Here is a 27,198-nt window from a genome sequence, read left to right as displayed (position 1 = left end):
GTCATTAAAAATGGCATTATTTCATTTCCAAGAGTGCACAGATTTTAGCTTCCACATCCTAGCCAAATTCTAACTGAATATTTTTTTTTTGCATCTCAGAGTGGTTTCTGTCATTTTTTCTAGCAACCACAGTTTTGCTTCCTACCCTAAACCCTATTAGATAGCTCATGTACTGTATATAGTGCCACACAGAATGAAGCTGTTAGAGTACTTGTATATTGGAAAACATTCTGAGAAGAAAACATATAACATTCAAACATAAGAATGTATCTTATTAGTAATTGATACATTCTTCAAACTGTTCTGAGTGTTCATAAAATGCTCTGAGTTTCTCTGATGCAATGTGAGCTGTGAGAACAGTCATTGCTTACACAATGCTTACACAAAACAGTGACACACTGTGTAATCACAAATGAACCTGAGGTGTCATAATTGCTCTGCCTCCAGATTCAGCAGATTTCACAGTGCACTACCAAAGCATAACCAGTAATAAGACTGCAGGGTAATTAGTTCAGTAAAAGCAGGGTGGACTTCCTGTAAAACAAGCTAACATACCTCATTTATTTCAGCTTCTTCAGGAAAATCTCTTCAGGCTTCTGATAACCACTGAGCCAGGAGCTGACTCAAGCACAATGTTTAAGGAACTGGTATCAGATCAGCCTGTCCCATGATGAACCCCCCTGGCTAGGTTCTGAGGAACAACTGGTCAGGTTGGAGCGCACAGATTCCCCCTGCCCAGTGGGGACAATCCCAACAATGAGAAATGGAGCAGCTGCACAGAATAATTCTAGGAATAATTCATTTATAACTTTCAAAAATTACTAGCATTTTAAAGTTAGTTTCCAGAAAAAACCTACTCACTCTTGTATGGCATCCAGAAAGGTTTATTCCTATGGCTTCAGCTGTCAGAAGATGTTTGTCCAACTAAAGTGTCAGGTATTAGACTAAGTCCCAAATACCAATTTTTCAGTGATTGTTGTTATTCCTTGGAGCCAGTCATACTCATCGGCATTCCCATGAACAGAGGGACATTTTTCCCAGACAGAAAGAGTTTCAAAGCCCAAACTTCCTTCCAAATGAAGAATTTCTTCTGGCAGCAGAATATCAGGATACAAAATGTAAGTGAGGCTTATCTATTCATCACAGCTACTTTTCCTCAGATTGTGTACAGAGTAGGGTGCACTCTCACTGGAAACGAAGCACAGCTCTATGCTGAACCATGAATAAGGCTCAGTGACTACAAAGAGACACATGCTCACCATGTTTTGGCTGTTCAGACTTGATGCTGCAGAACAGCAGCCTATGGGTTGAGCTGGTCACAGGGAGACTTAATTGACAGTTCATTTGAAGGTCTTACAGGGTCAGATACAAAAGTCCTCTAAAAATCACTACACCGATTCCACACCCAAGCTTAACAATTACCTACATTCTGTTCAGTGGGAATCACAAATCACCAAGAATCACAAATCAGTCCTTGTGATGCTCTTCCAGATGGCAAATCCAGATGACAAGCAAAGAGGTGTTGTTCTGGATGTAAAGAATATTCCTATCTTCTGTGCTGCTGGGGCAGGTACATGACAGTGGTACTTATAAGTAAAATTTGGGAGGTAGTTGAAACAGTCAGGCTTAGTGATATTTCTTAGAATTCCACCAAGTCACTTTTAGAAGCTTTTAATGTGTAATTATTTGTAGATCCCTGCTAGTGATTCATTAATGTCAATAATTTCTTTACGAATCCTTGAGTTTCGCTATATTCGCACATACTCAGTTTTTTAAGCTGTCTCCTTTCTACTTTTCCTTGATAGTCAAAACCTTGTTTTCTAAGTGTTTTTTCTTTTTTTGTTTTTCATTACTTTTTCTTTTGAGAGTTTTAAAATAAATGTTTAATACAATGCTATTTATTAGAAAATTGTAACCCTTGCAGGCTTTTGAAGCACTCTGTGGAGTTTAAAGGAAAATTGTATCTTCTGTAGAATGTTAGAAGAAGCCTCAAGAGTATCACCAAAAGATGCGTTTAACAGTTCAGAGGTTTTGATAGCAATTTTCAGTAGGACCTTTTGAATTTGTCTGTAATTCTCCTGCAACTTTAATAAGATTTCTTGGTACAATCTCAGCTCACTGTTTGTTGATGGATTTGCTGTACACCATTTCCTTGAAAGTTCATGGCCTGAAGGCTGAATTGTTACACATCCAAGACCATTCCCTTTGCCTTATTTGGGCACTATCAATGGGCCTTAGTAGGAGCGTATAAGCAAAAATGGGAATTAGCTGCTATCTCTTTGTGTTTGGGAAGACACAAGTGATGTGTCTGAGAAGACTTTCAAAGTCACAGGAAGGAACTACTTCTCTGATTTCAGTGGGTGTTGAGCTAGATGGTTTCCAGAAGGGGAGTTTCCTTGCAATTTTTCAGCCTTTGAGTAATCTCTGTAAACCTCTCTTGGCTGCTTCATGTGCTTTGAATTTTCTTTATTCATCTATTTTTAAACAACCAGACAGACACACTATTATAGTTTGATTTATTCTTCAATATTGATTTTTAAGGGTGGCATATGATTTGCTCCCATGACTGTTTGCAGTGACAGATCTTTGGAGTCAGGAGTTTTTGATGAAAGAAATTGCATTGTTTCACCAGCCACATGGTCTGTAAGCAAGGAGAGCCAGGCAGGCTGGATCACCTGAGCTGCTCACACTGGAAATCATGGCTGTACTTACATGACAAGTTAGTGAAAGTCCATGTATATGTCCTAATTAGATTTGAAATACCTGAACTCAACATTGTGTGGTACAAAAGGTGCCAAAATGGCAGATGCTACCTTACCTACATAATGTAAAAATTGTTCCTTTTTTCTTTTTATGCCAGCATTTAAAGTTAACAGTTTAATTAGGTTAAAGTTTCAAGTACAGTCAGAATTCATGTGGGCTGAAGCATGATTTTTACAGTTCATTTCTGGCTAACAAGGGGAACTATTTCTTCTGAAAATCAGAGGTCCCAAATGGAAAATATTTCCACTGCATTATAATTCAATTGATTTAAACACAAATCCAGCAGTGGCTGAACACCTGAGAACAAGGTGTACCTGGTAGAGGAGGGGATCAACTCTGCTTTTCTCAAGGATAGAGGCATCCACATCAGAATTGCAGGTGTGACAAACCATCTACATTGGTCTTGTTTACTCTGCTCAGTGCACCTTTACTTCCCATTCCCCTCACCCTGTCACTGCTCCGAGACTGATTTGGGAGGCATATGTGAGCTGGTCAAATGTTAGAAGTGAACTGGAAGACAAGGAGGGAAGGATCATGGAGGCTTGCAGCAGTGCAGCAGCTACTACATGAGTGCACATCACCAGGACACACAGCAGAGCTGTGAGGCGGCCAGGGGACACCACAGGTTTCTTGTGTGTCGTCCTCCTCTCTCCATCTCTCCACCCTATACATATCCTATGTACTATAGGATATGTACCCAGAAGACACTAAAGCACAGCAATGTCTTGATAGCCACATGAACCAGTAATATGGTGCCAACAGTTTCTTTAGGAGTCACTTTTTATCTTCAGTATATTTTTCAGAAAATATGTCTCAATTTGGAAACACGGGTGGATGAGTAAAAAACCTAACCTAATAAGTGATGGCATTATTGTAGGCAATAAAAAAACCCAACAAGAGCTGGTCAGTTGGCATCTTTTCTACAAAAGGACAGCTATATAAATATCTTTCATACTAATAACTTCTTTTTCTTTATTTATATAGTAAGATCGCAGAATAAGAAAAAATATTACAATTGCTGAAATTCCACTGCTCTTTATGTAGAGTAAATAGCACTTCATATACACAAGCATCACTTGTAAAATACAAAATAGAGACATTTATAGTAAAATTCTGTACTATCCTTAGCTACAGATGAATAATTTTCCTCACAATCTTACAACACACAATACATAGAGAAAAGCAAATGAAAACAAATTATGCCACAGGAATGAGACTGAATCAACTATTAGATTATCTTTTACAGCTGATATAAAGAAATACTCTCCTAAAAGCAAGCCACAGGGTCATAATTTTCAAAAGGGGAAGGCTATACTCTGGAACTATATACTTCATAAGGACAACGGTCTGCAGAAATGCTGAAAGGCACTGAAAGGAGTGACATTTAAACCTAATTATAGACAGATTTTCTAACTCAGCAGACAATATAATTTCCTCTATAGTTCAGTGAAGCTATTTTAAAAATAGGTTTCCTGATTATTCTATTTTCATAACCAGAACCATTACAATATAAAATGATGAGGTGAAAATGCAGTTTTCTGCTCTAACATGAAGCAGAAGAAATATGTCTTAGGGGGTTCATTTGGGGGGCTGGAGGAGAAATCTTTTCTTGCTGCAAAGCATCACACCATTTGTCATCAATTTAATGTATAAAAGAAGTGCCTTGGGAGCAAAGTCACAAAAGTATATTGCACAATTGTACGTGAAATGCTGTGATATATATTTTTCATAAATATTTAATCTTTTAGGGTCGTTACATCCAGATTATCTTTCAGTCTGAAGTTCCCAGAAGACAGGGAGGATTTATATGCTCCTGTGGTAATAGCCCATTTTGTTCCCCCAAAATAATGTCTATCTATCACAGAATATGAATGGGAATGTCTAAGCAGAAAGAAGCCTGTGGCTAAAAATTTTGGAGTGTCTATCTTCATGTTTCAGAATTGGCATTTAGGGAATGAACCACAAGACTCTTGGCTTTCCTGAGCTGTTAGAGGTTCTTTTGTGCAATGGTCCTTCAGGCCTGTTGTCCCCTTTGCCAGTGGAAAACCATACATGAGCCACATAATGCCACATGAAGGAGAAGGCAGCAAGCAGTAGCTGCAGTGTCCCTGGCACATGTCACACATTTCCACCACAGCCTGGACACCACGGGAAGTCACTCAGGCCAGCTCTGCCTGAGGTGCTATGCTGGAAGGTAAGGGCTGCACACCAGTAGGATTCTTCATCCATTGACATTTAAACTGGAAACAACTGTTGTTCTTTAGTGGGGAGTAATGTTTGTTGAATCTTTAGCAGGGAAGGATGTCAAGTAGAAAGGGCTGATGGTGACTGGCATCAGAGTGGCTGGGACATGGATGAGTTTTGGACATGCCTGCATGCATACAAACATCCAGAAAATCCTGCAGGAATTACTGACAGGTAAAGAGTGTGGCCCAGAGAAGGAGCAAGGTAACAAAACCTTCTGGCAGAGGCCAGCTTGGAAATCAGACATCCCTTCCACATGCTGTGGAAAAATACTTTTTCCCTGTGCTTTGCACACAGACTTATTTGCTGGCAGCAAGCATCTGATTCCATCATTGCTTTCTCCTCCTTGCAGTGACTCCAGTCACTGGGGATTAGATGTTCAGGAGGCAGGCAAGTCCTTCATGAGACTGCAAAAAATGTACTGCTATCAACTGTACATGTCAACTCCTAATGATATCAGTAGGGGTTTGCTGGCATTCCTGACTATGTTATTAAATGCCTCTCCCTATCTCATGGTGACTGGCTTTCAGACACAGATCTTCTGTTTCTATGGCTCTGTTTTTCAGATATAAAATGAGAAAACCAGAATTTCCTCACTCAGAGCCTGTCAGGAGATTAGAAGCACAGAAACTTTCTCTCTTTTCAGTACTCAAAATTATTAAGCTGTTCAGTAATTATGGTACAGTAATATCTTATATTTGATAAATTTTGTGGCTGAATAGATAATAGCATGAGGATATAAATATTCAATAAGATTGAGGTTCTTTGCAACCCTGGACCAAATTGCTATGATTTTGGATAGTAGGAATAACCATCACCAATTTCTTCATCAATATAATCCCATACAACCTCACAAGTATGATTCTTGTAACTATTATTACCTGATAAATAGTACTTCCCTTCTAGTTGCCTTAAAGATGCCTAAACTCCACAAGATCCTTTCATTGATCTTGGCTAGGGGAGACTTGTCCTTGCTGAAATTCTGACAGGAGCTCATTCAGCCTCTAGCCGCTTGCTGGATATCCTGCTTGAGTTCTCGTGCTTGCTTCCCTTGTGGAACGGGACTGAGAATCCTCTGAGGACTAAGGGGTCTATTCAGCACTAACCTAAATGCTTAGTATCAGTGAAACTTAATGTTAAATATGTATTACCATGCACTAGTCTCACAAAAATCTTGCTGAAATGTTCTTTTATCACAGCCTAATTCTTCTGGTTTTGCTCCTTAGAACGTACTACGCCTTATATTGAATTATTATAATCAAAGCTCAGATTAACTAAAGAAGAGTATACAGCCCCTAAGTTACTTCTCTCTTAACAATAATTTCCTTTTGAATTCAGTAATAGGTTTTGGATGTACTGAATTTCATCAGCAGATTTATTTTTGTTCACCAACAGTGCTTTGTACTGTTGCAGGTAAATGGCACTCGATTAATAATGCTTTTCAAAAAGAAACATTTAATGTGGTGTGGTAGGCACACAACATATGAAAGCCTTTGTATTTTATAGTCAACCTCGACATGGTAAGAATTTACCTGTAGTGAAATAGAAGACATCAGTACAATGTGAAAACTACTCATTTGTCCCTTTGACTAGCAATATTAAAAGTTACTCTTACCTCCAATAATATTAGGGTTTCTCTTTTGTCTTTCCTTCTCTGTGCACTGCCTAGAAGAACACTTCCCTTTACTTAATAAACACAAAATAAAAGTAACTGTCATTTTGGCAATACATCTGATTACTATTAGTTATAACTTTATATTAATCATTAATATTTTGATTGGTTTTATGTTGATGAGGTGTATGTTGTTGACTTGGAAACAGAGGTTCATCCAAAGCATAAAACCTGTTAGGAAGTTTGTTCTAACACTAAGCTGTATATCTACTTGTAGATACAAAAATGCCGCTAGCAAGGATTTTCTTGCTATTTTCTAAGTCCGTGAGAGACTTTTCTCTCTCACAGAAGAGGTAGCAGAGTTATGCAAACTACCAAACACCTGCAGCCTTGAGAAGCCTTGTTTATGGTACAGTAAAAAAATATTTTGACAATGGATGTTTTAGGATTTTAGCCAATCACCCCAAGGGGCGGCTGATCCTTTGTCCAATTAGACTATGAAGAAAAAAGTCTATAAAGAGTTCATAAAATAATTAAATAAATCAATCTTGCTGCACAATTCCTGCCTGCTGGATCTTCTTTCCTCCTCCTCCCTATGGCTGCAGGACACAGTGATATACCCTAGGGCTGCAGTAATACCTACTGTCCCAAAATTAATTTAACACCAGTTAATTCCAGTTTCACTGGAAAACCTATGCTAATGGTCAGTTCTGCAGCCTGGTTTAAGATTTGATCATTAGTTGTTTGCACTGAGGTAATGCTTAGGTTCAGGCTTCATTCATGAAAGGATAGCTTGAAAAATATACATAGTGTTAATTTTATTTCATTTTTATGTTTATGAAAATATAGTCCTAAATTCATTTTACGAGATGTGTAGAAGAGGACTTTAGGAGCAAGAAGAGGCACAGGTAGGACTAGTTTAAACAAAGAAGTGGGGGAGGTAGAGATAATCACAATGCAGCATAAAAAGAAAATCTACAGTTGGCAATGTTCAAAAGGGCTGCGAATGTTAGGTCCCAACCTAACATCTTCTCAACCTTTTTGTAGATCTGTCTTAAAATCAGGTGTGAGACATCAGAGGACAAATGGTGGCACAGTGAGAAATGTGGGGTTTTTTCCCTGGAAACTGGGGTATTTCAGTCTTTTATTCTTTATTCCTGGCCAGGCTGAAGACTTTTTGAAGGATAGCAGGCTGGATTCTGGGAAAGAGATTTTAAGAGGAAGGAAGGAATGATCTTCTAGCATGTGTTGTAGTTGTTTCCTATATATGTCTCATGAGTCAGACAGAATAGGATCAGGTCACTGATACTTGTTTTACTGTAACAACAAGAAAAACAGATTTTGGTGATAGGGGTGGTGGTGAGGTGTTGTTTCTAAATTGCTTCATGCATTTTTGAAAGTACAGGGGAAAAAACTGTCTTGCTATTAACAGAGGTTCTTCTGCCTAGACCTACATTTTAAGTCATTTCTTTAACAGCCTGTAGGCCAAATATCTTTTATATTTCTATACCTGGTAAATGTCATAAGAGTGTACAGTGCACTCTGATGGAAGTGGATAAATCAATGCTACTATTGTATTATATTTAAAATTAAGCAACCTAATAGTATAAAAGCTCATATTAAAGTTGTCTTACTTCACAGAAGTTTTTCTCTTTGTCCTGTGATGTTCTTTCTAAGGTGTACCTTTCCAAGGAAGAGTGTAGAATTTGGCCTTGCCGAAATTGTATTTTTTGTAAACTTTGTAATATCTCACATGGCTCAAGATTTGTAAAGGTATAGGGCTGAGTGACAAAACCTTTCTTTTGTACTTCTGATTGGTTTGTAGGTTGATTGAAAGTCAGTGGGTGATAATAAGATTCAGCCTCAGTTTTGATTGATGAGTCAGATGACACAGTTGAGAAAAAGTAGGACACTGTAGCTTGTGCTCCCTCTAAGTGGATAAAAATAAAGGACTAAATTTTCAAAAGATTCAGGTCACTGAAATAGGCTTTGGTGTTCATTATAGCAGGTGCATGTGGCAATAGTACCCATGGGCTGTTCCAGACATTGGTTCAGTGAGGCAATGAATAGCACTTATTAAAATTTAACATTGCTGAGGCAGAAGGGTTGCCTGGAAAACAGACCTGTCCAAATAGCATGGCGAGGTGGGAGTATCACAAATTAGATGGTTTTGCCTGTGTTTCCTCATCGGCGAGTAGTAATTCCTGCTGACTTCATTGTGGTAATGTGGGCCTTCAGCTACAAGGAATAAATGCCATGGCTGAGGGTTTCTGGTGTGTGTTGGTTTGTTCTGCACTCCCAGAGAAGAACTATTAGGCCTCTGAGCTATCAGGACCAACCACAGAAACACACGGATTTGCCCTGCAGGAATGGTGAAAGAAGGGTGCTCACCCCTGCCAGGTGCTGGCTGTAAACCCTGTGCCCAGAGAAGAAGTTGCCTGGGTTCTCCATCCTGCTAGGACATTTTCAGGGAAGCATTGAAATTTATGCCACCCTACAGTTAAACATTAAGCTCCTTTGAACTGTAGGATCCAATCAGCACAGGAAATACCCAAGGTCGTCTCAAGTGTTGTTTTCAGGTATGCCTGAGTATCTGGGTTAGAATGTATTTTACATATTAGAGGCTGAAAAGATGGGCTTCTCATCAGGATTGCTCTCTAGGAGTCTAGAGCCCTGAAAAGCCAAGCTGCAGTACATCCTAGCTATCAGCTACGGATGCAGCAGGAAACAGAGATCCTTTCCCAGATCTGCAACCCGACTTCTTCCACAGTTGATTACTTCTTGGGCAGCATCTAGGCAGCATCTGAAACTCATCCTAAGAACCTGCCCTGTATGATCCACATGCAGGCAGCCACATCCAGCACCAGACTTCCCTACTTCAGCGAAGTATCTTGGCCTGGAGGTGATGTGCACTATCCACTAGGTCTGTGGGCTGGAACCATTGTGTTGCAGGCATCCAGACATTCACTGCTACAAATGATAACAGCTTCAGAAACATCTCCAGTCCCCAGAGCCCAGCTGCCTAAGGCAGAGTCAAAGAGTATCAGTGTCCAGACCAGGCTCCAGCACACCGGCCCCAGTACATCCAGTCCAAGCGTGCACATGCTGTTCCGTCCAAACTCACAGCCCAGGGCAAGGAGGCCTTGGAGAGCAGTGCTGGGCTGTGTACACATGCTGGGGCCCAGGAACACAGAGTCAAATGGAGCTGAAGCTGAAAGCTGTTTTGACAAGTTAATGTGACCTTTCCGTGAATGGGTAAGAGGGTGCGTGAGCTGTCAGAGAGAACGTCACCACTGCTGGGTCCAAGATTTTGTCTGCCACTGTAATACAAGCTCAACTCAGCCTGTTGCATAAAATTGATTAAACAAGTACAAAAATTCTACAGCAGTGCAAACTGAATTAAAACAGGCAAAAGGATTTGCCTGATATTCACCAACAGCACCACTAAACTAAGACTGGGACTGGGCCTCAGTTAACCAAAATCAGAAACCATGAAAATATAGCCTACTAAAGTAGCCTAACTACTTTTTTACTAAAAAAAGTAATTACAGACAGACCATTTAGTGTGTAATTCTTTCTGGGGCTGTGTGTTTCGAAATTGACCCAGAGAAAGCTGGTGGGCTTTGCTGACACTATCATTTCCTGGGTGCCCAAGAACTGGTACAACATCTTCAAGACAAAACCAAAATTGGTCCCAGAACTGGTAAGATCAGGATGGAGGGCTGGACACCCACAGTTGTGTGAGCCCACTTCAGCTACTGCATTCTTTTATTTCCCACTAAAACCACCTCTAAGAGCAGACTGCCAACCTGGGGGAAGAAGGATAAAACATTCTACAGAGTAGATGGAAGAGATATAAAGTATTTTGTGACTTGAACCCTTATTTTTCAGTATGAAGTATTAAGTATATTAACAATTTTTCTTCTTTTCAACATCTTGAACAAGAGATTAAAAAGACCAATTCTGCTGGGTGACTGCCACAGGACTTAGGAGGACAAGGTCACTTTATTGAAAACACTGAATTTTATTTAATGTAATTCTCTAATAAGGTCATGTTGACATCCTGAATTCTCTGAGCTAGTACACTTCTTTAGTGTTAACACATTCCTACAAATAACAGGTAATTACCTTTCTACAAAGATGTGGCACAACTTAGAATATAATAGTGAGGAGTTTGAGGAGGCATGCTATAGATATAATTATATCAAACCATATATGTATATACATGGATGCATGTATTTATGTACATATATGCAGCTCTCATCCCCATTGGACCTATACCTCTTGGAGAAACCAAGCTGCTTTCTGGATAATGTCATTGGGTAAATCTGACGGGAAATACACATGACATTACTTTTTCCATTACATGAAATGCTTATCTTTATAAAACAGTTATCTATCAGTTATTCTACCTGGACACCAAGATCATTGCTTAAATATGAATACTTACTGAAACTCTAAGGAAAATTACATTTATGCTAAACAAGGATGACTCACTCAAGAAAGAAATTGTGCCTGACCATGCATATAAACTTCCTTGATTCTAAGCACTACTACTTCATGATGTAAACCTTCCCCTAAAAATAGCTCCAAACTAGGCACATTCATTCCTTTGCTATCACACATCAGTGGTCTTAATCTTTGTGGACAGTGTTGCACCATTAAGTAAACAGCATAAAGTGGTCTTTTTTTGAGGAAATCACTAAATCTCAAGCCTTCTCCCTTCCCTCTCAAGTAGAATTTAGCCAGGCAGGCTTTGTTGGAAATGGCATGAACACAGACAGAGGTTTCGCTGACTCTTTTTCTTCCATGGCAATATTTCCACTGTCACCAGTATGGCTGCTGATAAATTTTAAACACCTAAGTACATCTGTACTCTCTTATTCCATCGTCCTGTCAAATTAAGATGGGAATGCATCCCCTCTTCACAGATTACTTTCTCTCCTAAAAAGTCAGGCTCTGTTTGTTTCAACTTTTATAAGTTTTACTTTATTTGACCCAAATCTAGATGATTCTGTTTAGCCAAAATAGAAGACCTTACCCATTGGAAACAGAACACATGGCAACCCATCTGACTGCTTCTCAACTTAACTACTTTTGTGTTAGTGCCTGTGAGGATGTGATTCTTATAAATTCACATCCTGCCTGCCCACAGGGCCATGACATTCAATCAGAGCCACTAGCCAACCTTGTATTAACTTCTGCAAAAGCTCGCAGATTGAGTATTTAGAAACAATCGCTCAGAAATATTTTCTTCTATAAAAGAAATGTATTATTATGTTCCAGCCTTCACTTAACAGATTGATCAAATTGTAAATGATTCTACTTCTCAGTTTCATTTAAGAAATATGTTAGGGGCAGAATCGTTAATAGAAGTGAATTCAGAGAATCTTACATTTATGGCAACCTTTCTTCATGTACTCATCATTTAGGACTGATCAGTCAGTCTTTAAACTTGCTATAACTGCTGAATTTATACCCATGCCAAATTTGCAGAACAGTCCTGAGGGACAAATCAGTTCCCTGTTGCTATCCAATATTCAGCTGTCAGGGTGACACAGCTTTGATACTGCCTCATGTTCTCCCCACGTACGTGTTTATTGCCTCCCACACTGTCCTGGTTCATCCCACCGTTCCTCACCACCACCTCCTCTGTTCCCTGTACTGTGAGGTCATGATGTAGGTATGCCAGAGCAGAACAGGTTTGGCAGGATAAGTATTGCCTGGTAGCTAATTTTATTTACCCAGCTTCTGGGACTTAAGGTTCTTCAACACAATGAGAGGAAGGGCTTTTTCTTCCAAGACTGATTTAAAAGTTTTGTGATCTGGCCATGAGACTACTCTTTTGGGGGGAAAAAAAAGGAAACAATCCTTTCAGTCAGCCTGAAGCTTTCTGTGCCTCTGAGTAATTTTCAGTTTTCTTTTTGGAGTTGAAAATATTTTATAGTCTTGATATTATTAACAGTGCCAAACATGGGCAGTTCCCTTTCCCCAGACACCTTCCTGCTCACAGGATTACAGCAGCAGGGCCCTAGTGTCAAAGCTCCTCTTTGGCTTATGCCACCCACCACAGACCAGGCTCTGGGCACTGGAGCACTGCTGTGAGCTATTCTTGCTTGTCACTGAAGCTACTATTTTTATCTATTGTCATTTTCATTCACTGGACAAATGACTAAAGTATGGTGATCCCCCTCTCTGGTCACTGTCTGCCACCAGGCTGTCTTCCTCTAGCCACCTTCTCCTTGTCTTCTGGTGTTTCAAGCACTTCAGCATTTCATTGGAAATGTTTCAGTAATTAAAGATTATTCTAGTTAACCAAAAATCTTGGAGAAAAACAGACTGCCATTAACACAAAGCCTCTTTACTTCTCTCAACAGAAAATGTCAGTGATTCATACAGCTCTGAGAGGGCCTTACACTTCTTATGTACATATAGCCTCTGGACTATGCTATGGACTGCTAGCACAGAGATGTGATAGGGGAGTTGTCCTACCTCCCCAAGCAGCAGAGTTAGAGACTAGTAACTTTCTCTGTGGTTTTCTAGCACCCCAGGAAACACCTGTGGTTTCTGTCTCAGTTCCATGGTGGATTAGAATGTCTGCCTTCTTTTCTGCCCATGTAGACAGGCAGCTTGTATTTGCATTTTCTGTAGCTCAGAGGGAGTTTTGTGCAATGGAGAGCACCAGTGTCTACCAATAGTGGGTTTCTTCACTCTGCTTGCACCTGGGCCTCTCCAGCAGTAAGGAGCCCAGCCACCACAGAGCATAGCTGGTGGACAAGCGATGTGATGATGTGGTACACTTTATTAACTGGATTCATGTTTTATTAAGAGGAATGATCACAGTAGAATGAAACTTCTGCTGGGTAAAGGCTGTTCTGTAACAGCCTGCTCCCCAATTTCAGTCACTCCCTGCTGAAGCACGTTGTGACATTCTGTTATACAGGACATAACACAGAATTCAGTACACTGAATCCTTGACTGGCCTAGTTCTTGACTAGCAAAACAATATGAAAATGGATATAGCATGCTGTGGAATGAAGCTGGAATGCCATAACTGCATTCACATGTGATACTATCACAGTAAGTACAACCACTCAAGATCAGATGAATATGAAGACACCTTTCTATCCCAAAGAAATCTGTAATTAAGGTATCAGTTATGTTAAGCGCTTCGAGTTAAGCCGTGAACATCAATAACAGCGGCTAAAACTCAGACTGTCCAGATGTTTGCTTTGGAAGCAAGAACTGAACACTTTGGTGATACACTGTGACGCTCTGCCTTTGTTCCCCTCAGTCTATGCCTCCAAGAAGCTTTGGGGATAAAATTTGAATTAGAAGAGTATTGCAGGCTCTGTTCAGCAGAGTCCTCCTTTTCTCTTTAGCCCAGCAAGCCTCCAAGTGTGAGAGGCTTCTAAAAATGGAGAATGACTGATTCATAAAAATGGAAAACTGAAGGAGGCTGGTAAATAAAACTGTTCAGCTACCCAGCCACGGTTTCCTATAACTGAAGAGAGGTGTGTTCTTAGGCAAACATTTTCTAACCTTTAAACAAATATTTGGTTTGAAGGTTGGGAAAATACTGCTTTATAGCAAAGACATGACCACAGCCTATCATGAATACCACACATGTGCTCCTGGCACATCATCAAGAGTCTGCCTGCTTGGCCTGTCTCCTGTGTACCTCCCACATCCCCCAAGCGCTCTACTGACCAACCATTCAAGCAGCTGCTGTTTGCATGTATGAGCACATTTACATTTTAGTCATGAAACAAAGGGGTGGGGGATGCGCTGAAGCCCCTGGAATGACCCAGCTGTGGCTGGCAGTGGGAATAGATCAGGAACTGGATGAGCTGTTCTGTCAGGCCAGATTAATCCCATAGTTTCATGCAGCTGTTGTATAAAAGGAAATGTTAATATACTGTTTTAAGTTTCTAGACTGAAAAATTGTTTTGTCCCTTTCATTTTTCTATTCTTTTCCCACAGTAGTCCTTAAAGCTTAGAGGGGTACCTAACAACTTAAGATAGGCTGCTGGGTTTTATTTACCCTGTCCAAACTCCCTGGCCAGTCCTAGTAAGTTTCTAAATTGCAAGCTACTACTTTGTGTCTGTATAAATTGCCATCAGCTGAGAGGTGAATGGCAGAACTTTGTGACCAGGGAATCTTCTCTCTCTCCTTTACCACAAGCTGTCTCTATTCACCCTAAGGGACACTTTGGGAAGCTATAATTTTTACTGCTCTTTTCATCTGGTGGGGAACCTCATCTGGCAAATTCACTGTGTGGTTGCTGGTTGGAGTTTGAGATGGATGAAGAAAGAAGCATTCAGAGTGAAACTTGTGAAGATCGCTGGCTGGGACTGCACAGCGCATTTGTATTCACTGTGGATGCTGCCCTGAGCACTAGCCAGGCACTCCACACCATTAAAAAGTGTCTGCAGGAGCCCTGCACAGGAGCAAAGACTCTTTTAGCTTGTCTGGGGAGCTTCTGGAGGTCAGCTGGTTCAAACTGCACCCCCGAACAGGCCCCATTTTGAAGTTACAGACCTGAGGGAGGACTTCAACGCCTTACATCTGGGTTTCTCCTTGAACTCATCACATTCTGCACTGAATGAAATTCAGCCTCCTGCTTCACACTGCGTCACGTTATTCCGCGTTGAAACGTGAACGAATGAATAAATAAGTAAATCATAACAAAAAACAATAGTGGAAGGAATTGCTGTTTTGGGGCGTTCTCACTGCAGGGGGCGGGGAGCAGCGGGGCAAGGAAATCTCCAGAGACTTTTGTGTGGAAAGGGGAATAAAGCTCCGACGCAGCGCGCGGCGGGGGGAGGCTCTCGCTCGGCTTCTCTGAGCGCCAGCGGGGGATTCCACGCGTTACTCGGAGACAAGGAACTGCAACGAGAGAAAGCGCCGGCGTCCCAGCCGGCGGCCGAAGCGGCGGGAGCAGCATCGGCAGCGGCAGCAGGAGGAGGAGGCCCTTCCTCCCCGCGTCCCTCCCTCCGCCGCGGTACCTGCGCCGCGCCGCCACGTGAGCGCCACATCAGCGCCGCTCCGCGCCCTCCAAGTCAGCCAGCGGCTGCAGAGGGGGCAGGCGGCGGCCGCGCTCCCCTTCCCTCTTTCCCTCAGCCCCCACTTCCCTCGGCGGCCCGGCCCGGGGCTCAGGCGGCCCCGGCTCGGGAAGATGCTGCAGTCGCTGGCGGGCAGCTCCTGCGTGCGGCTGGTGGAGCAGCACCGCTCCGCCTGGTGCTTCGCGCTGCTGGTGCTGGGCTACCTGCTCTACCTGGTGTTCGGCGCCGTGGTCTTCTCCTCGGTGGAGCTGCCCTACGAAGACCTGCTGCGCCAAGAGCTGGGCAAGCTGAAGCAGCGCTTCCTGGAGGAGCACGCCTGCCTCTCGGAACAGCAGCTGGAGCAATTCCTGATGCGGGTGCTGGAGGCCAGCAACTACGGCGTCTCGGTGCTCAGCAACGCCTCGGGAAACTGGAACTGGGACTTCACCTCCTCCCTCTTCTTCGCCAGCACCGTCCTCTCCACCACGGGTAAGGCAAAAGGCGGTTCGCCCGCCGCCGGAGGCCTTCCGGGGAGGCCCGGACCCCTGAGGGCCCCGCGGCGGCGGCGGGGCCGGTGTGGGGCAGCCGGGGCTGTGGGCACGGGCCGGGGCCGCCGCACGCCCAGGACCGGGGGCACGGAGCGACCGCCGGCCCCGCTGCCCTGGGCGTGAGGGGGGCTCCGAAGGGAGCGGTGCTTCCCAAACTCTCCCGTGCGACAGGCATGTTTTGTGTAGGATGCATCACCCGTGTTTGAAACCCCCCCGAATGCAGCGCCAAGAGCCCGGTTGCCAAGTACCCCACCTTGAAATCGTTGGCGGTTTCGAAAATCCGGCGAGGTGCCCATCTCTTTCTTTGAACTTTTAAATGCTTCTAGGGGTGTCTTCTTAAGCTCTTGGTCTTCTTTGCTTTCTCCTTTGGTTTTTTTTTTTTCCCCAGGCTGATTTTTTGCAGTGGGAGGGGGAGGGGGGGACACACACGGATGGACGGGGACGGGCTGCTAACCTGGTTGTAATGAAGTTAAATTTCATTTTCATATTTTACTGTCAAGTTCCATTTAACATTTGCATGTAAGTGACTGAAAGACAATGCTTTTTTTCTTCCAAGTAGTGATTTGCATTGGTGTTTTGAAAAGCTCGAGGAAACGTTCGTGTGACCATAGTTTTTACAAGCACTTATTTTTACAGTAGTTGCATTTCTCATACGATCATAGTGGACAGCTTTCTCTTAAAGGATGAGTGCAAGCATTTGTGCTGGGAAGTTGGGCTCTAGTGATTTGAATGCAGGTCACTGCCATAAATAATAAGGGCTTATCAAATAAGAAAAGGTTTAAAAAAAAAATCACCCTGACATTTGTACAACCAGAAAGGGCTTTGTGTCTTGGCAGTATATTGATATTACTATAAAAGAGGCACTGTTCCTTTTTTCTTTTTTTCTTCCTTCCCCTGCCCCCAAGTTAACACAACTGATATTAATAATGACATTTAATAATTTGGTTACCTGATCATATGTTAGTGCTTCCTGACTGATCTCAAACAGGCAATGCTTGTCCTATAAGTAGTTGTCATTGAGTATACAGGTTAGAGTCATCAGGAAGTCTGTGTTTTTAAAAAGTGAAACAGGCTTATGGGTGTTGCCACAGCACCTCCCCTCCCCAGTTCTTAGTTACTAGCGTTAGAGTTTGTAAGAAGAGAGAAAGTGACACACTTGTGGCAGTTAAATGCTTTCAGTGAAGAAATTTCTATGCATTAATCAACATATGATAATAGTCCTGGTGAAGAAAAGCATGGAATTGTGATAGTACTTCAGCACTCAATTTTTTTTCTTTCCTTTTTTTTTTCTTTTTTATTCAGTGAAACTATAAAGCACTTAAAGCTTAAGGAGTTGAATTGACCTTATAATGCTTGTTTTCATTCCTAATCAGTTACACTGTTAGGTATTTTGTCCAAGAGCTATTTTTATATTCAAATGAGTTTTTCTGTAATGTAATAACCCACATTTTTTAAAAAAATATATTGAAAAAAGTCCTGTTTGGTTGGTTTTTTTGTTGTTGTTGGTTTGGTTTTTGGGGGTTTTTTTTGTTCGTTTGCTTGTTTTGGATTTTGGTTGGTTTTTTTCTTTTGATGAATCAGTCAAAAAGTGTTCACAGTTGGGACAGAGGGGGTGGGGCTGAGTTGGTAACACCTTAACGCTTCCTGCTGATACACAGCTACTGGATGTTTGGATTCACCAGTACAGCTTAGACAGGGACATCTCTTTCCCACTGCACGTCTGCTGAAGGGCAAGGTATAACCTGGCCCTGTGTGTTCAGCTGGCTTGATCATCGAGGCCTTACAAGGGAAGAAGACCCAAGGAACCATTGTCCAAAAGGAAAACCTTTTGGAAAATGCCACTTACATGGCATATGCTTAGAAAACCCAGAGGTCTGACATGCGTGAGTTTTAGTTATTTCTGTCACCTTCATAAACTGAAGTCATCCAGTCATCATTGATGTAATAGACCAGGCATCAAGTGGTGGTTCTTCCTTTTGTGTCTGATAGTCCTTTGAGTTGGGCCCTTTTTAACCAAATTTGTCTCTTTCTTGTTTTATGCAGTGGCCTTTAGCTGTACCTAATTCCTGTTTAATATAAATTAGAGTTTGTACAAGTAGACAAGATAAAATGTAAATCCAGACCAATAAGGTGTGTCCAATGCGTGTTTGAATTCTCCCCAGAGCGCACGTATTTCTGATGAGGTGCATTTTTTTCCCCTCAATTAACTCTGCATCTGAGCAAGAAATCTTTCAAGTCTCTTGAAATGGTCATTAAAATGAAAGACAGGCAGAAGAACTCACCTGGCCACCTCAAGCAGTTGTTCACAAGTGTTTGAACATTCAAAATGTGCTATATTGTTATAAACTGTACACCTGAAATGCCCTCTCTTTGCCAAAAGGCAAAAGCAGAAAAGAGCAAAAGCAGAAAAGAGCAATTGCTGGGTTGTTTCTGTGTGTAAGTGAAATTACAGGGAGCACCCGGATGTTCCTTGTGTTCAGCTGACTGAATTTGTCTCTTATATGTAAATAAATACACACCTACCCCTTGTGCAGAGGACAAGGCTTCTTTCATAGCCTTTCAGTTTTCTATATAAAGCATGTAGGGAAAGTGTTTAAATTTGGCAACCCTGACTTGACTTCTTGTTCCCTCCCGTCCTTATTATAGTCTTTGGCTTCTTACTCACTAGAGAAAATCCTTGAAGAAAATGATAAAGCCAGTTAAGACTTCGAAAAAAAAATCTTAAATGAAAGGAGATTGCAGAATAAGGCAAATTGCTACTTGAAAGCAATTAATATTACTGTGCACATGGGCTGTCACAGGACTGTCACAAGCTGCCTGAAGGACGGGCAAACAAAGGGCAGTGAAATGGACTGGTGGTGAGGCTTCAGCAGATTGGAGCAGTGACTGGCAGCAGGTTTCTCTTCTGACTTTATTCTTCCCTATGCAACTTAAGCAGTTGTGCAGAATGCCATATGAGCTATGTGTAAGATGAAGCAATTTGGTCATTAATAATTGACAGCATAAACACTAAGAATATACAGCTGTGTGCATTTAAATAGTGTCTGTCTTGGAAACTCCCTGTAATTAATACCTGACACACATCTATGGTCTTTGCTTGTCTCAGTGCTAGATGCCATCAAATCATCATACTGAAGCAGTTCTTTCTGGTTGGCTTTGTTGTGGTGCCATCTGTACTAAAGTCTTTTATTTCTAACAATAAAAATGAAGTAATTTTTTGCACTTGCCCTTCCAGGTGGTGTTTTCACTTGTCTTGGCATGCTGTCAGTGTCTAACATTTTATCTCATATTGGCACAATATGGGAAAACTGCATTACACAAGTTGTAAGCAGAATGAAGCAACCAAAGAAATTGATGCTGGTTGTGTTGACAGATATGAAGAGTACACTGACTTCCGCTTGTTGAAGGAAAATAGGTAGGGAAGGAAAGGAGCTGCTGTTTTAGGAACTTGGGGCCTGTAGTTTTATGTTTGTTTCTGGAAAGACTCTTCTCAGTGTGTGGATATCCCATGGCATTTTGTACGAATGGACTGTAAGTCTTATTCTGACTGTCCAGCTTTGAGTATTTTTCCCTTCTTCTACAAGCCTTGCTATCTACAAGCATGACTGGAGATTTCACATAACACTTAGATAGCAGAGGGCTGCTGAGAAAGAGCTTCTTTGGATCCTTATCCTTCTCTCTGCCGTGATAGGGTTGGCAAGATACCCATTAGAAGGAAGTGAAGATCTCCTTTGCAAATCTCTAAATCAGGACAAGGCCAAGTGAGGAGAAGTTGCCTTGTCTACAATGGCAATGCATGTTTTAAATTTTTTGATGAAGGTCAGCTGGCCGCTCATTTGAGCCACAGGAGTTCAGACAATACAAAAGGAGAGGACTGTTAGTATTCAACCACTTTGAATCCTGTAACATGGTTGATGGCAAAGTGGTTTGTGAAAGCAGCATCTCCGCAATTCAGCCTGTACCAGTCTCATTGTAGGTGCTGAGGATGGGTATTGTGCTGCATTCAGGGAATGTCACCCAGGATCCATAATGTACTGAGTCTGGGTTTCTGCTTGCTGTACTCTGAATGGAGTAAGGAACAGTAGTGATTCAGTAGTTGCAGATAAAGGCTGACAGAGGCTGTTACTTTGAAAGTGCTTGGTTGAAGTGCTAGTAAAGATACAATACGGCTTTCAGGGACAGTTTTGCATTCAAGTTATTTAACTGCCAAGCTGTATGAGGAGTTAATGCATATATAATTTGATTTGTAAGGGTGTTCTCTTACAAAAGAGTGTTCTCTCTCTCTGTTAGGTCTGACTCTCATAAGCATTGCTACTGATGACTTAGAAGAGAAACTAAACTATGCCTTTATGAAAAGTAACAGGCTGTGAGTCTCTGCTGGAGTTGGTACTACAAAAGAACGTACTGCAAAGGAACATATTCCTTATGAAGAGACCAGGGAGAGAGAAGCCTGGCAGTCTGCATCATTTTCTCCATGTTCTTCTCGCAAGTGCTTTATTTTCTTGCCTTTCTTTCCCCCCAGGGGAACAGGCCCCACATCCAGTGCTTATTCAGTGTGCATTACAGATCTTAACAAATTCATAGAAGATGAGAGAGTGCCATGAAAGCATCACAGTGGAGCATTACAAAGACATCATAAGATTTGTAGGCTCTTACAGTAGAGCCTTCAGGTGGAAGAGACTACTAGGGTCTCTCATATCTTATAGAAAAATGTGAATATAACTTAAATAGATAGCATAATAAATAAGAGGATAGTTCACTTTAGAGGCTTTAGGGAAGACAAAGGGTTTTGTCCTATGCTTGAATTCAATGTAAAATGCATATGTCACTTCTGCTGCTGTCAGAATATGTGGGCTGTGTCCCTGGTGATGCCTGTATTATCTCATTAATACACACCAAATAAATGTGTTTCATAATTTATACCAAATATTTGTCTAGAGACCTGACATACGATTTTTTGTTGCCTCTTATCTGAAAATATACAAACTTGTGATGGATTAAAGTCAGATCTGTCTCGCTGGTAGTCACCCCTGACTCCAGCAGAACACTGAAGCTTCATTGTGCTGTTGCTCTGACTGCAGCACTCATAGATTATTTAAATTGGTGTGATGAATTGCAGCTATTCATCTGCCATTGAGTGAGAATGCCAAACGTTGGGAATTTTGTTTCTCTTTTGAGTTGTTTGTTACTTGGAAACAACATCTACAGGAAAAGGTAATTTGCTGTGGATAATCTCAAAGGCAAAGGGAGGTTGTGCTGTGCTCTGCAACAGAGTGGTTTTTATACAGGAGAGCTTCTAAGAACAGCAAAGGAAATTATAAGGTAGGTTGAGAAGGATGCCAAAGGAGAAGGATTACATTCAGTAAGCCAACTGGTAGGATCTGAAGCCAAGTGGTTGAAGCCTACAGGGTTTTCTGGAACAGGGTAATCACAGCTACTGGCCCCAAGGCTGCTGGCCACCAGATCAATAGACTGTCCTGGAACCAGGCGCCCTGAATATTGCATGACGTGGTATAAACACAAAGTCAAAGAGTCATTCTGTCTGCCTGTGCCTGCTTTCTTCTCGGGAAGTTCCTTCATTTTATGCTCATGGAGCAGTTCCAGACTTGCTGCTGTCATATTTTATTCTGGCCCTGGGGTTAAGATGCTGTCGCTCCTGGGATGTGGGAGGTTTCAGTTGAGTTCAGCTTAATGTTATTCTCAGGACAAGGATTTGAACTAGGGTTTTCTAGAACTCCTTAGGAAGAAGAGACAAAAAGACCATCAGCTAGGGAAGCTGTGAAAGAAGTTGGGTATGTATGGACTAATACTGAGAAAGTATCTTGAATGTTTCTGATATCTCTGCCTTACAACACAAAATCATGGGAATGTTCGATGAAATAGTAAAAAATTAAAAAATTTTCACGTTTAAAACTAGAAAAGAAAGGACTTGACAAGTTAAAAACCCCAAGCAAATAAAAAATCCCACAAAACAAAACCAAGCAACCCTGCCAGAACACACAAACCAAAAATGTGTTGTGTGAATATCTCCAAAACCCCTGTATTTTTTTCAAAATCAATGATAATAACCATTTTTGAGAAAGATACTAGGCTCTGGACTTCAGGACAGAATGCACCGTCTGATAAGAGATGAGTAATGGAGATGAGTTACAGCTGGCAGATTGGTCACATTATCTCTTGTGTGCCCAGGACAGACGTCTTGTTTTCTCTACTTAAGTAAGCAGTATCAGGGAGGAAATCTGGGTCTGTCCCTGTCTTGTGTTCCAGGCAGGGTGGTAGTTCCTGGTTTCTCATGGGATTACACAGCAATCAGCTGTGCCAAAATCCTGCTTGTGCTTGCTGAAAGAAAGGGTGTCAAAAGTCGCTCTAAACCAATATTTGGCCTGCTTTACAGGCCAGTGAGTAATAAAAAACCATCTCCTGACAGAAACTGGAGAAGCCATGGATTAGCAGGACTGTATTATTGTTTGGAGCAGTGCTGGCTGCTGATGGACGGAATGTGTTTCTTACAAACTCTGTCCTCACTTCTGTATCCTCCAGTTCCACTTGCTTTGCTAAATTCCCAGTGATGAGGAGCCACCCCAGCAGCTCTCAGCAAGTGCAGGACTGCAACTGCTGCCTCTGTAGTCCTTTTATGTTTGCCCTAGGGTCATTATTCCTGTCTGAAACACAAACAGTTGAAAAGCAAGAGAGTAATCTCCTCCAAAATCGCCTTTCATTAAACATTTTCTATTTTTTAACCCTTTTGTAAAGCTGGAATTTTTATTATTATTCTACTGACATCTCCAAATCAAATCCTAAGCTAAAAGTCATGTATGCTTTCAGAACAGGACTTCTAAAACTTAACAACCAAATCCTGCAGTTCCTGACCATTACATGGCAGGATTTTCACTTTTATCTGAATGTAATTTAAAAAAGGTCTTTTAAATCTGTAGTTTCTCCTGTTTTCATTTATTTGTTGGCTGTTTTGGTTCTTTCCTTGTTTCACTTTGGCCCACTGCATTGTCATTTTAATAATCTGTGATGTTTTTTGGATAGAGGAACATCATAATCTATGGACAAATGTCTCTTTTAGTCACTGCTTCAGGTTAATTATAAAGTAGGTTACAAGCTACTTAGCCATATGAAGACCAAAATATTTATTGGCCTGCGAAGAAGTGGAAGTTTAGCCTTTTGAGGAAAAATTAGGATTCCTATGAGAGTTTTGATGTCTTCAGGATTAAAGAACAGTAATAAAAAGTTTCTTGGGAATTAGCTATCTAAATCCCTACTGTTTCTGAGTCTGACCTGAGCTGCTTGAGAGTTACGACATTCGTGCAAAATTCAACTGAAGACCTACAGTAGTTACTGATGGTGACCCAGAAGATCAAGGAGAAATGTACCAGTTGTCTTTTTTACTGAAGAACCTTGCCTAAACCTTAAACAGATTGTTTCTTGTGAGGACAAAACAGCAATGTGGTCCTGGTTAAGAGCAGGACTGAAAGGAATGAATGGAGCAAAGCTTTTCAAGTGGCTGTGCTTCACAAAAGTATCAGAGTGCCTCTTGGAAGAACATACGGATTTCCTTTTCCTTGGAAAGGAAAAGATACACATCTCTGAAAACAGTCTGCCAGCGCCCTTGTAGGAGAAGCACTTACGAATCCAAGTGGTACACCAGCTGTCACCAGACTCCAAGCATTTACTATCTGATGCTTCCTAAGAATTACCGTAGTCCGTACTCTAAACGGATTCTGTGCCAGTCACTTGAGCAGTTTCAGAAGTTATCACATCATTTTTGAGGAGCCAGGGAAATGCCAGTTGCAGGTTAGGCTGGGAAACAGGTTTTGCCAGTGGAACAAGCCAGCCCAGTAGCCCAGTGTTCCAAATACTCTTTGCTTGTGTGTGAGAAATTGAGTCTGTGCCCTCTGACAAAGTTGCATACTATTTACTGCTAGAAACTTTAACAGCAGAATTCCATCTTTCTCCTGAAAATTGTGAGTCCAGACTGTTACGATAACAGCAAGTAGAGGCTTTCTGCATCTTTCTGCTGTCCTCTACTACAAATTGAAAACTTCTGGCATGACCAGAATCTCTGTATAGAATGTTTTCAAGCATAATTTATTATCATTGCAAATGCAGCTTTTGAGAGCACTGGTACTATGAGAATAGGGTTTTGTCATATATTTTGCTCCTTGTGCATTTCATGTCCGACACACTGAATGTTTATTCTGAATATGTTAGAAATAACTCAAAACTAAAATGAAAAGGTTAAAATGCACCTCTGAATTTCATTCTACTTGTAGTATGAGTACCTCCTTCTGTGCCTTTCAATTATTTAAAGACTGTTTAAACTGACTCAGCTGAATAACCTTAAATTCTCTAATAGTAGCTTCTTCACAGAAGGTTTCTAAGACTAGATGTATAAGTTAGTTTAAGGTAAAAGAGGGACCAACCAACCAGAATTAGATATTGAAATGATATGGTTAAGACACATCATTGTTCACTTTCTTTTTTTTCAATAAGCAGAATGAGAGATGAATGTAGTTTCAGAATTGTGGCTTTTGCAAAAGAAAATACATTTCAGGCAGTGTTTAGATTTTGTGACTTATTTTCTTTGTTGTACTGGCTGTATTATATTTCTAGTTGTTGTATGTTGAAATGACTGTAGAAGTAGTCCTTTTCTCAGCTTTATTGAAAATGTTTATGGGAGCACCTCTCCTATGAGAAAAGGCTGAGAGAATTGGGATTGTTCAGCCTGGAGAAGAGAAGATTCTGGAATGATCTCATTGTGTCCTTCCAGTACCTGAAGGGAACCCACAAGAAAGCTGGAGAGGGACCTTTTACAAGGGCATGTAGTGATAGGACAACAGGAAATGGCTTAAAACTGAAAGAGAGTAGGTTTAGTTTGCATATTAGGAGGAAATTCTTTACTGTGAGGGTGGTGAGGCACTTGCAGAGGTTGCACAGAGAAGATAGATGCCTCATCCCTGGAAATGTTTAATGCCACATTGGATGGGGTTCTGAGCAACCTGATCTTGTGAAAGGTGTCCTGCCCATGGCAGGGGGGTTGGAACAAGATGATCTTTAAGGTCTCTTCCAACCCAAATCATTCTATGATTCTATGAAATACATACTAAAACTATCATTATTTCCAAGTGTGGGAAGATTTCTCAGTATTAAGAGGCAAAAGTAATCCTTCAGAAAATCTCAAACGGTGCGGCAATGACTGAAATGGGACTTACGTAGGATTTTATTTTAAAGTCTGTATTGAATTTTCTCTTCCGTGACACTTGGTCTTCTACTTTTTTGTCCTTTTAAAACTACATGGCACACTATGAGCACATATTTTGCTTGGTTGAGCTTTTAAAATGTGATTGGCACTCTTAGACGTTGCAACATGCAGTAGTAGTGCCAAGGTCCGGAGGCAAGTTAGAGTAGGTATCCTCTTTTGTTTACAATATAGTTTGAAAAGATGTTACTTTAGAGTCACCAAGTGCAAACACAGAGCAAAAATCTGATCTCACCTCTTCCCCAGTAGGCTGAGACTGTACTGTATGTGGCTTTAAAGTGGGGGAAAAAACCCTTCAGAAAGTAGCAACATGTCCAGAGATCTGCTAAAAATTAAATAGCTTGGATGTTTAACTCTTGGGGACTTCATTATAGAAGTCTATACATCTCCCTCCACAAAAGGGAGAAGAGCCTTAAAAATTGATCATTGTATTTAAGATTAATATGGGAAGGCCTCGGAATCTCTGCTTAGTATATTTTTAAAAGTAGCTATTTTCCCAGCTGTATGCTGTACAAGAATGGCATAGACCTTTTCCTTTGAAGCCTACAGCCTAAAGGAAATGAGAAAACTCTAAAGCAAACCAGAGAACTTCCATTTCTTGTAGAGTTTCAGAAGCTGTAGGCTGTATGATTTACTAATGGGCAATTAAATTTTAAACACTCCACAGCAGGTCTTGTTACTTATTTATACATATTATATAGTTTGATGGTTAGACTTGGTGATGCTAGAGGGTTTTTCCAACTTTGACAGTTCTGTGATCAGCGATTTCCATGGCTCTGTTTTTGGTTAGTGTTGGAATGCTGACTCAACAGTATAGCAAAAATGGACAGGGCTCAAAGAAGTGTCATTGTGTTCCTGTTTGAAAATCCCAGCTACTGTAAACTGTAAGTGGTGCACAGAAATTAACACAAAATGCTGTAAATAATTTGAGTGATTAGTACTTAGCAATGAATTTCTCTAATGTGAGGATTGTTTAATTTACCTCTGTACATTTACACATTTGTTGAGAAATCCAGGACTCCAGCCTGGCTCTTGGTCCACTGCTGCAACTCTGGTTGGGCAACCAAAGAACCATGAACACTACAGGATGTTACACTGTGTAAATCAACAATTCATGTTGATAAGAAAAAGGTAAATCCGAGACTTATCTCAGGCCTTAGATTTAGGCCTTAGTTTATTATTGGAGTTGTTATGCATTTACATTCTGCCTACCTACAGTGCAAAGATACGTCTTTAGTTTTCAGTTGTATCTTTTAGTGCAGCTCTGTTTACTTAGTGAAGCCACCTGAATGTTCAGGTCAGGTTTTCTAGCTGCCACCTGTGAGTATTTTGTATGCTGCTTTGAGGACATTGTCATTTATCCTAGTAGTTATTGGTAGCCATGAATCTCAATCAAAGCAAAAGATGGAAGCTCTCTCAACATCTCGAACAGAAGTTTGAGCCCCAGGTCTTAACCTTGCATTATACCATGTCCTTGGATGTCATGAGGGAGATGGGGATAATCTTTCACATTTCTGAGTAATGTTTTATCAGTAGATCTTGAAGCATATGCATACCAGGAACTGCTTTGCTGATTAGTGCCCTACTGTTATGTTCTGCATCTTGAGAGATTACAGTGACATTTCTGTATGTATTTTGCTAAAGGATGAACTAAGACAAAGGAAAAACAGTCATGAAAAACCATGTATGAGCCATTAGTATGGTTGAAAATAGGAGCC

General features: G+C 41.2%; 1 protein-coding gene across 1 annotated transcript in view; it reads left to right on the top strand.

Moving 5' to 3' along the window:
- Positions 1-15,497: 15,497 nt before the first annotated feature.
- The window catches only part of KCNK1 (potassium two pore domain channel subfamily K member 1), a 34,938-nt gene continuing 23,237 nt past the window's right edge, over positions 15,498-27,198 (top strand). The window contains exon 1 of the mRNA XM_032102294.1: positions 15,498-16,153. Within this exon, the coding sequence (XP_031958185.1) occupies positions 15,799-16,153 (355 nt within the window). The 5' untranslated portion in view covers positions 15,498-15,798. The remainder of the gene's footprint in view (positions 16,154-27,198) is intronic.

This window comes from Corvus moneduloides, chromosome 3 (assembly GCF_009650955.1).
Source record: "Corvus moneduloides isolate bCorMon1 chromosome 3, bCorMon1.pri, whole genome shotgun sequence".
Taxonomy (NCBI): Eukaryota; Metazoa; Chordata; class Aves; order Passeriformes; family Corvidae; genus Corvus; species Corvus moneduloides.
The sequence above is the reverse complement of the archived record's forward strand: the minus strand, read 5'-3'. Positions and strand labels throughout refer to the sequence as shown.